The 10,327-nt window shown below is 46.4% G+C and overlaps 1 protein-coding gene and 1 long non-coding RNA gene across 5 annotated transcripts in view; one reads left to right on the top strand and one right to left on the bottom strand.

The window, feature by feature from the left end:
* The window catches only part of LOC135269240 (uncharacterized), a 24,658-nt gene extending 15,369 nt beyond the window's left edge, over window positions 1-9,289 (bottom strand). The window contains exons 1-2 of the long non-coding RNA XR_010337565.1: window positions 8,893-9,289; window positions 8,563-8,644 (exon numbers count right to left, since the gene is read on the bottom strand). This is a non-coding gene — a long non-coding RNA (uncharacterized LOC135269240). The remainder of the gene's footprint in view (window positions 1-8,562; window positions 8,645-8,892) is intronic.
* Window positions 1-10,241, top strand: part of LOC105721485 (butyrophilin subfamily 3 member A3) — a 24,846-nt gene extending 14,605 nt beyond the window's left edge. Inside the window, exons 10-16 of one of the 4 annotated variants that reach the window (XM_064363077.1) lie at window positions 1,232-1,432; window positions 1,600-1,620; window positions 1,711-1,737; window positions 2,678-2,704; window positions 3,114-3,140; window positions 8,754-8,866; window positions 10,169-10,241. In XM_064363077.1, coding sequence (XP_064219147.1) covers window positions 1,232-1,432; window positions 1,600-1,620; window positions 1,711-1,737; window positions 2,678-2,704; window positions 3,114-3,140; window positions 8,754-8,866; window positions 10,169-10,231 — 479 coding nt within the window. In that variant the 3' untranslated portion in view covers window positions 10,232-10,241. Of the gene's footprint in view, window positions 1-1,231; window positions 1,433-1,599; window positions 1,621-1,710; window positions 1,738-2,677; window positions 2,705-3,113; window positions 3,141-4,669; window positions 6,397-8,753; window positions 9,108-10,168 lie in introns of those variants that run through there. The other 3 variants (XM_064363076.1, XM_064363075.1, XM_064363078.1) reach the window with 3 other exon arrangements.
* Window positions 10,242-10,327: the final 86 nt, after the last annotated feature.

A 10,327-nucleotide genomic window follows, 5' to 3' on the forward strand; every position in this document is an offset into this window, starting at 1 on the left:
CTGTTCATGACACAAACATTTACTGAACATTTCCTGTCTGCCAGAAAGTACGACAGGCAATGGGAATTGGGGGAAAAACGTTAACATAAGCTTCTTATGTAAAGTCACATGACAAAATGGGAAAACATATATATATTTACAAACTCATAAAGAGGTGATCTCCTTGAAACCAAAGATTTTAAAAACTGAGTAAAACAATTTAACAAAGGTTATGAATTATTCATTCACAGAAAAGGAAATAATCCACAAAAGGGTGCTCATTCTCACAGGAATATATTTTAATTTACTTTTTTGTTTAGTTCTTGATTATGTTATTTAATTTACACTTTTAAAATTTAACAAGCAATTTTGTAACACTCACTGTGCATCAGGCACTTTATTTATTTAGAGATTGAGTCTCACTGTCACCCAGGCTGGAGTGCAGTGGAACAATCTTGTCTCACTGCACCCTCTGAGCCTCAGCCTCCCAGGTAGTTGGGATAGCCACACGCCACCATGCCCAGCTGATTTTTGTAATTTTAGTAAAGATGGGGTTTCACCATGTTGGCCAGGCTGGTCTCAGAACTCCTGACCTCAAGTGATCTGCCCACCTCCGCTTCCCAAAGTGCTGGGATTACAAGCATAAGCCACTGTGCCCAGCTCATCAGGAACCTTTAAGTATTAATTTACTTCTTCTAACCTTAGGAAATAGGTATTCTCATTACGCTCATTTTATAGATCAGGCCACTCCAAACAGAGAGGTTATGTAAGTAGTCCAGCACCACACTGCTAGTCACATGGAGCCAGCACTGAAAGCTGTGCCCTCTGAGTCCACAGTTTATGTTCCTAAGCATCGTATTAAGTGGACTAAGAAGTTAAAAAGTGGAGGGAGGGAGGACTGAGTGGATGGAAGCGTTGCATGACTTTATGTAGATGTAGTTTTTGAACCATGTGAATGTGTCATCTATTGAAAAAATACTTAGAAACAAATGTGTATGACTCTGCTCAAGGTACTTCCCATGTGAGAGGCAGACATCCCGAGATAAGTAATAGTAGTAGCTTGCAGTGAGGGTTTACCAAAGTCTTCTCTATAGTCCTCTTTAGGGAGACTTTAGGGAGAGAATACTTATTTAACCTTGCAAGATAGATTCCACGCCCCTGACCTGGGCTGAGCAGCTAAAGTTTGGGGCGGTGCAGGTTGGGGAGGCTGAGTGCACCTGGTGCCCCTGACCCACAGCTCTTCCTTTCACAGACCCCCTCTTCAGGAGCGCCCAGCCCTGGATGGCAGCTCTGGCAGGGACCCTCCCTATCTTGCTGCTGCTTCTCGCAGGAGCCAGTTTCTTCTTGTGGCGACAGAAGAAGGAAAAAATTGCTCTGTCCAGGGAGACGGAAAGAGAGCGAGAGATGAAAGAACGGGGATATGCTGCAACAAAGCAGGAAATAAGCTTAAGAGGTATCCAACGCGAGCAGAGAATCTAAGCCCCTGGCCTGCGTGCCCCAGCCTGAAGCTGTCACCCTCGTCCCCACCCTGGTTCATGTTTAAGGTTTGTTTTCCTGAAACCTCCCTCACCCATAACAGTTTTTTTTCTTTCTTTTTTTCTTTTTTTGCTTATTTTCCAGAGATGCTCCAGGAGGAACTCAGTAAGTTCCCATTCCCCCAGACACCCAGGCACGTCTTCCTGTCCCCACACTGAGCACCTTGGTGACTGTTCCCTGTTCATTCCATTGCAGAGTGGAGAAAAATCCAATACATGGCTCGTGAGTAGCTTTGACATTTTCTCTGAATTTATATCTGTGACTCCCTCTGCCTGGAAATACTCCAGCTCAAAAGTTTTTGCCTAGGGTTGAAAGTGGTCCTGGATCCCTTTACTTAGGAAAAGAAAGTAAGTGTGACTCTTTGGAGAAACCCTTCAGAAGGAGTCTTTCTCTCTCTCTCTCCCTCCCTCCCTCCCTCTCCTCTATCTCTCTCTCTCGGAACAAAAAAAAAAAGAGGTCCTCAGTCTCTTTGTGCTAGGGGCTACAGACCTTTATGCCCTAAAAAGCACTGAGGAATATCCAGGGGTACACTTCAAAATAAAGAGTGAAGAGAAGGATGAGGTGCATTTTCTATGGCAGGAAAACCTTACTTTTTGTTTTCCATAATCTAGAGGATGCAGAAAGGAAAACAAGAATGGAAGATTTAAGAAATAAGAAAATCAGAAAAGAGAGAGGGAGAAAAGTGTGTCTAATAAATAGGAGTAGCTGCAATGGCTCAGTTGGTACCGATTTATCATAGCTGCGTTCAAAAACTAGTCCCTGAAATTACTCATTAAATTTCCCCAACTCTTTAGAGCGAGGTAGGAAATGATACAGATTGAGAAGGATGGACCTTGTACTCCTATACATACACATATAGACATGGTGACACCTATGCCCACGTACAAGAGTATAGACAGATTCAAAATAGATGAGCTGGACTCCACTGGGAAGGAACTCTCACAGTGCCTGCGCTGCCACTAGCATTCAACCGATGTTCCTAGACTTGACATTAAGTAGAAGGCATGAAGAGAGAATTGAACCTGCAGAGTGAGACCACAGGGAAGGGTGGGAAGGGTGGAATGGTCAAAAAGAAAGACTAGATGGATGTGAAAGGAATGAGAAGGGGCCAACACAGAAAAGGCAGAGTTTAGATGACATCTCTATCTTTCTTTCATTGTAGGGGGAGAGAAGTCTTCAGCCTATCATGGTAAGTGAGCCTGATGCTCTAAGTTTGCTGGGTCATGTGCCATGATCATTTCCACCTTTTCTCTACTGTGGCCCATTGATGTTCTCAGTTCTATTAATCATATCTAATCCAAAGACTCAATTTCTGTATGGTGGGGGGTTGCTTTCTGCTTTTCTGGAGAATCTAAGAGACTCCTGACCCTGCACATCTCCTTGCAAAGCCTGGCCTTGCAGCCTGCACCCCTCATGACAGAGGGAACAGAGCCTGCTATTTCTGAGAAGGTGCCACCCCTGATCCATCAGAGCTGTAGAGGAGGGAAGCTGGACCCTGGAAGAGATTCTGAAGAAAAGGAGAGAAAACATGTAGTGAATGGAGTGGGAAAAAGTACAAAAATACTGACTTTTTCTCCTCTGTGTCTCTTTCCTTTCAGAATGGAAAATGGCCCTCTTCAAGCCTGGTGAGTCAATCACTGTATGTTCCCTGGACCAACAACCTGAGGGAACATATTCCTTTTGCCTCCTCCAACTCTCGTGATTTGGGGAAGAACAGTTCCCATGACTAGCAGAGTTTGGGGTAGGCAACATTAAATCCCAATCAGAAAAGAGGGCCCATAACCAAGGCCCTTCCTGCTGAGAGCCAGAGAACCAGGGAGAATTGCTCTCTTGGGCTTCCTCAGACCTTCCTGGGAAGAAAGATGCATAAAGGGTGGAGCTGAGGGGAAGGAGACACACACTGAGTAATGCTGCAGGGAGAGTGAGGATGGAAATGCCAAGCAGAGGAGGCGATGCCGGCCCTAAGAACTTTGCCCTTCCCTGGCTTCTCATGCCACCTGCTGCCTGTGTCTCCTCGAAGGATTTAATGCTTCCGAGCTTCTGCCCCCACATGTTTAGATGATGATTGCAATCCGTGTTTTGAGGGGGTTGAGGTAAAGACTGAAGGAATAATAAACATGCGTTGGTCAGAAACCTAGTAAGAACGAGATGGCGAGTTCAAACCAGGTGGTTGAAGGTTTGTGGAAAGGAGGGTTAAGGGAAAGCAACAAGGAAAAGTGCAGTGCCCCATGGTTCCCAAGAGTGGGGAGCTGTCTTCACCCCCAGCCTGAGAGGGATGGGGAGGAGAGGCAGTGACTGGAACCCAGAGAAAGGGGTAGCTCAAAGAGAGGGTTTCCTGAGAAGAGTCAGGCCTTGTTAGAGCAGCACCAGCTGCTGCTGGCAGGGAGGAAGCAGGGAAATCAACAGTGAGTCTCTCCTCTCCTTCTCCTTCCAATCTTCTATCAGGGCCTCTCATTGGCCAAACCCAACAGCAAACCAGAGGACAAGGGAGCCCAGTGGCGCTGTCCTTAGAGGACAAGTTCTTGGGGCCCAGAGGAGGGTGGTGAAAGCTGCAGGGTGCAGAGTGAACCTGGGGCATATAAGGCCCCACACAGAGCCCAGCACAGACCCAGCCTTGCAGCTACTAAAACTTCAGGAACGTCCTTCATGCTCTGCTGTGGGCTGAGTAAGTAACATGATTACCTTGTACAATGCTAGAGATTCGTATTTTTCAGGTGAGGAAATGCTTCAGATGAGGCTCCACCTTGTTAAGTATATTGGATGTATGGAAAAATAGACTGCAGAAAAGGGGAACTCATTTAGCTTATGAGTGGTACAGATTGAAAATTAACCTCTGAGTACAAAGCATTAGTGGGCTGAGTCAGTGTGCAGAGGGGAACAAGAAAAGCATAGAAAGAAGAGACTTGTTGCTTCCTGAGGCTGCATCAGGGTGTTGGGTTAGGCAGGTACTGACCTTACTGTCATTTCTCCTCTGAACACAAGACCCCTGGGGCTTTCTCCCATGACATTGATGAGAAAGTCACATTCAGGGCAGGCTAGGGACACCAGGCTCTGGACTCAGGCCTCCTCAGCATGGCCCAGGCCTTGCACGCTGAGGCTCTGAAATCCAGGAAAAATGGCTGACCCCGTGGACACTTCCTCAAACTCTCTGCAGCGGATGTGATTCTGGATCCGGACACAGCAAACCCCATCCTCCTTGTTTCTGAGGACCAGAGGACTGTGCAGCGTGCTGAGGAGCCCCGGGATATGCCAGACAACCCTGAGAGATTTGAGTGGCGTTACTGTGTGCTTGGCTGTGGAAGCTTCACCTCAGGGAGACATTACTGGGAGGTGGAGGTGGGGGACAGGAAAGAGTGGCATATTGGGGTGTGCAGTAAGAACGTGGAGAGGAAAAAAGGTTGGGTCAAAATGACACCTGAGAACGGATACTGGACTATGGGACTGACTGATGGGAATAAGTATCGGGCTCTCACTGAGCCCAGAACCAACCTGACACTTCCTGAGTCCCCTAGGAAAGTGGGGGTCTTCCTGGACTATGAGACTGGAGATGTCTCATTCTACAATGCCGTGGATGGATCTCATATCTTCACCTTCCCGCACGCCTCCTTCTCTGAGCCTCTGTATCCGGTTTTCAGAATTTTGACCTTGGAGCCCACCGCCCTGACCATTTGCCCAGCGCCAAAAGGAGGAGAGAGGTCCCTGGATCCTGACCTAGTTGCACCTGATCATCCTGTGGAGACACCAGTGGCCCTGGGCTTAGCTAATGAAAGTGGGGAGCCTCAGGCTGAAGTAACGTCTCTGCTTCTCCCTGCCCAGCCTGGAGCTGACGGCCTCCCCCTTCACAGCAACCAAGCAGAACCATGAGACTGCAGACACACACTGAAGCACTTTACTGATGCTCATTCAATTATTCATATGATAGCTGTTTGAGTTTGGTACCAACTTATTGTCCCCTCATACAGATAAGGAAACTGGGGTGCAGAAAAGTGAATTCACTTTACAAAGTAGACATGACTAGTGAACAACAGAGCTGGGATCTATTCATCAATAACTAACATTAGTAGAGAATTTTAAACGTTCTGAGTACTGTGTTATGAGTTTTAGTGGATGTCACTCCTTTAATCCTCACAACACTCTGTCAGGTAGTCTCATTTTGTGAGTATGGAAGCTGAGGCAGGGTGACATTAAGTAATCTACATAACTCATACGGTAATTTGTGCAGTTGGGAGATGTTTAGCCTCAGTCCCTGGCCACTTGCCCATTCTTTTCCAGCCTGATTCTTCCCCCATGGGAAGAACCTACCTGTAGTCCTGAGGTTCCCTTCCCAGGACAGCTCCAGGGTGGGGATCATTGTAGGTGGTTGTGGAGTTGACACCCCTATTGAATCCTTCCCAGCTGATGGTCAGAGTCTTAGACCCGGCACTCCTTGGATTAGCTGTGCCGAGTGTCTTGGTTGAGAGAATAACCTCACGGTACCCACATGACATGTGACTTGGAAGGAGACTTGAGGCCATACCCAGTAAATAATGGTGCACAGGTGTGCCCACCCAACAACTGTGCTGAGTGATCATGCAGCCAGAGCCAGGCTTCCTGCAGTCAGGGTTTCCAGGCAGAGCAGATACCCTGAAGATTCTCTGTGATACAGGAAATTTGGATCAAGGAAGCTGGAATTACAGGGATGTCTTTAGTCCCACTGTGGACTCCCTTTCCTGGAAAGGGGTCTGTCCACTCCTTGTCATTGGTGGGTGTTAAACCCATATTCCTTTCAACTGCTGCCTCCTAGGGGAAACTGCTCCTCATTATCATCACTACCCCACTGTATCCCCTCTACTTGGCATGTGCTTGTCAAGTCCTGGTTGTTTAATAAATTTGTGAATAACACTTACTCTTCAACTTTGCTTTTTCTAGACTCTGGTATCTACTCCACACAGTATCTACTCAACTCTGTTATCTACTCAACACAGTAGAGTAGTCTACACACCCACTGTACTCACCAGTTTCAGTTTACCTCACTGCAGCATTTTCACAGAAACCTTATTGTATGCATTTTCTATTGCTGTCATCTGAATTACCATAAATTCATAGACTTAAAGCAACACAAATTTATGATCTCACAATTCTGTATGTGAGAAGTCCCACAGGGATCTCACCAGGCTAAAATCAAGGTGTCTGCAGGCTAGATTCATTTCTGGAGTCTCTAAGGAAAAATCTGTTCCCTTGCTTATTTGGATTGTGGGCAGAAGCAGTTCCTTTCATATATAGGCCTGAGGTCCCAGTTGTTTCATGGTTTACAGCTAAGCACTGTGCTCACTTCTAGAGGCTACCACACCCTGGCTCCCAAATCCCCTCCTCCATCTTCACAGCAGCAACAGTGTGTTGAGGCTCATCTCCTAGTTCTTTTTCTCCATTGTGTCTCTTTGATTCCTTCACCTTCTCCTGTCTTTTCTTTCTTTTTTTATTTTTTTTCATTGACAGGGATTCGCTCTGTCACCCAGGCTGGAGTGCAGTGGCGTGATCTCGGCTCATCACAAACTTTGTCCCCTGGGCTCAAGCAGTCTACCCGCTTCAGCTTTCCAAGTAGCCCACGTCACCATGCTCTGTTTTTTTTTTTTTTTTTTTTTTTTTTGTAGAGACAGGGTCTCCTCATGTTGCCCAGGCTGGTCTCAAACTCCTGACCTCAAACAATCTGCCCACCTTGGTCTCCGAAAGTCCTGGCATTATAGGCGTGAGGGTTACCGCTCTGAGTCTGCCTTTTAAAGATTCCTTTGATTAGACTGAGTCTGCCCAAACAATTCAGAATAATCTTTCTATTTTAAGGTCCATAACTTTAATTCCGTGTAAAATCCATTTTGCCATGTTATACATTCAATTCATAAATTTCATAGTGGATTGAAGGGTGGGGGAGCACTATTTAGCTCACCACACTTATCTCAGAAGTGATCCCAGGAAACACAAGTGCAGAAATAAATTGAGAAATGAAAGAAAACCAGTTACATGAGAAATGGCATAAAGGATTCACTCATGCAGTATTTACCATGTGGATAACTTGGCTCAATCACTTTTAGGACTCTCTAAGAAACCATATGAAATGTGTGATATAGCTCAGAATCTTCCTAAGAATCACAGGGCATGGGACTTTATACTTCCCATCCTCCTTTGCTTGAATTGGTTGAAGGTTGGCCTGGGAGTGTTAATTCTAATGCACTTTAAGATTGGGCTATGTAACTGCAGAAAAGCAACTATCACTGGTTTGATAAAGCTCTCAGGCAAAGGAGAAGGGAGATACTCACTTGAGGTTGGAAGGTTGTCATCCTTGCGGGGAACTGTGCCTCAGCTATTGGCAAACTGTGATAGGCCGAGAGAATATGTGATGGGACATCAACAGCATCTGTTCTAAGGGCTCTGCCTCTGAGAATATAGTGAATGCCTTTCAAGGTGTCTCTGCACCCCCTGCACCATATTCACTTAGCATTAGTGACCTCTTGTCTTCCATACACGTTCATATCACGTGGCCCTGCAGCCTCACCACATGGACTAGGTCTGGGATGGACACCTGACCCAGGCTAGGCCTGGGGACCAAGTGACATGTGACCAGTTACACCTGTAGCAGATGTGCATGGGAGCTATGGGAAGAAATCTTCCATTCATGGTGCGGACTAAAGGATGGTGGATTGCAGAGAACACCAAAGCAGATGAGCAGAGAGGAGGCTCCAGAAGGAGAGTTCAACCAATCTTCTCATGCTCGTTTCTTTAAGAAGTCCAGTATCATTTCATCTCTTTGAAAAAATTTGTTCTCTTGAGGTAAGGTAAATGTACCAGTTAATATTGCTGCAGTCCTAATATTTAGAAGCTTACATGACCATTATAATATGCTCAATGATTCTGTGAGTCAGGAATCTAGAATTTGAACAGAGCAGAGTAGGAATGGATTTTCTGTGTGCCAAGATGCCTGGGCCTCCTCTCAGAGTACACCATAGCTGGAGACGACGCACCCATATGACCTCCAAAGACTAGTTTATTGCAAAGCAAAAGGGAATTGGTGCTCACCTTGTGTCCTGGTTCTTCCAGGGTTGGCAGGTCCATAGGGAACCTTGCTGAAGTCACCCTTCCTGTGTCTTTATCTCTCCCACTGTAGAGCATGATTGGATTAGGTCGTTACTGCCTAATCAGACACACCCTGGGAGAACCTGGTTTCTTGATAAGCCACCCCATAATCAACTGATCCTCTTCCTTCTAAGAACACAGGGTTTCCCTCCTGCAAAGATCAACTTTGGCAGAGGCTCAGGCCTGGCTTAGCTGGATGCTTCTGACACAAGGGCTGCTTCCAAAGCCCGGGGCCTTATTTCTTCAGGTAAAAAATATAAAGCTGGAACTCACCTTATTTCTTCAGGTAAAAAATATAAAGCTGGATCTCATCCTGGCTGGTCATGCTTTTAGACTCTTGTATTCTTCTCTTCTGCCTCTTCTCAACAGCTACTCAGTCCTGGTTGGAATGTTCTAATACTGATGTATTTACCCTCATTAGCTACTCAACCCAGAATCCTATTTTAATTATAATCCAGAAACATCAGGTGATGAGTGAGGCTGCTGTGAGAAAGAGACAGTTTAAGGGTCAGTCCAATGGAAAAAACGGTTTAACAGTTCTTAAGGTTTTCTTTAGCTTATTCTCATCAAAGAGCTTTCTCTGCAGAAGGAACCTACTGGATCTTCCTTCCTGGTCCTTGAACTTCTGACCTAGAGTGGCTTAATCCTGCTGCTGCCTCTCTCTGGCACTCCACTGCTAATAATTACAGGAACTGGTCCACGCTGTGGTGGGAATGACCTTACCCTGAGCATGTCACTCACGCACTGAACAACAGCTGAGAGCAGAGCTTAGGCCTGGGCCCTATAAGGACAGAGGAATCACATGCTGCAGAGGTCTGTCCTAAGGAGCAGGTACTCTAGCCACAGCAAAGACACAGTTGATGCCTGGATAACAATAATAGAAGACACGACATGAGAATAGCAAAAGATGTGGGTGTCAGAAGAGGCTGAGAACACTTCAGGCAGGAGCACTGAGTTGTGCTCAGAGGAAGTAGGCAGGAAGGCTGGGCAGGATTTCAAGGGCAGAGATGGAGCAAAGAATTCAAGTGAAAGGCATGGCATGAGAAAGGGAGCGCTGGCCACAGGGAGTGCAACGTTGTGACGCAAGGCCACTGTGGAGCCATTGCTAGTGTATTAATGCAAAGTTTGGAATTGAATCAGAAGGGAATTGGAGACCTCTAGACTAAGCATTTAGACACTTGAGGGGAATATTCACAACCAGCCGTCGGGAAGATTATTCTGGAAGATATTTTTACAATGACAAAATTGGAGCCTTTTGGAGAGGGATTAAGTTTGCGGGAAGATAGAATATGTACCGGGGTGTGTGTGTGTGTCCACTGTAACTAACCTGACCACCTACTTTCTAGAAGGTAAAGGGCAGCTAGAAAGTCTTTGCTCACTTCCATCTTCTGCCCCCACCAGAATGCCACCTCCCTGAGGAAAAGGGTTTTTGCTGCTCACTCAGTATCCTCAGCACCTCTTATCCAATAGCTCTGGAATGAACGACAAGGCCTTCATAACAGCCAGTGCAACTGCTGTCTCCTTTCCTTTGCTACCCCTCCCTCTCCAGCCATGCCTGCTTCCCGCAAGCCCTTCCGCGCTCCAGGCCCAACCTCCAAACCCAGCAACTTGAACAAGAGTCGTCTGGCTTTGGAAAGAGGGCGGCTTATGTCCTCCTAATATTTCCTACCCAGCAAAATCACCGTCTACATAGAGAGGCCCCTCTTCG

The sequence above is a fragment of the Aotus nancymaae genome, unplaced genomic scaffold (assembly GCF_030222135.1).
Source record: "Aotus nancymaae isolate 86718 unplaced genomic scaffold, 86718_ANA_hifiasm-v0.15.2.pri h1tg000051l, whole genome shotgun sequence".
NCBI lineage: Eukaryota > Metazoa > Chordata > Mammalia > Primates > Aotidae > Aotus > Aotus nancymaae.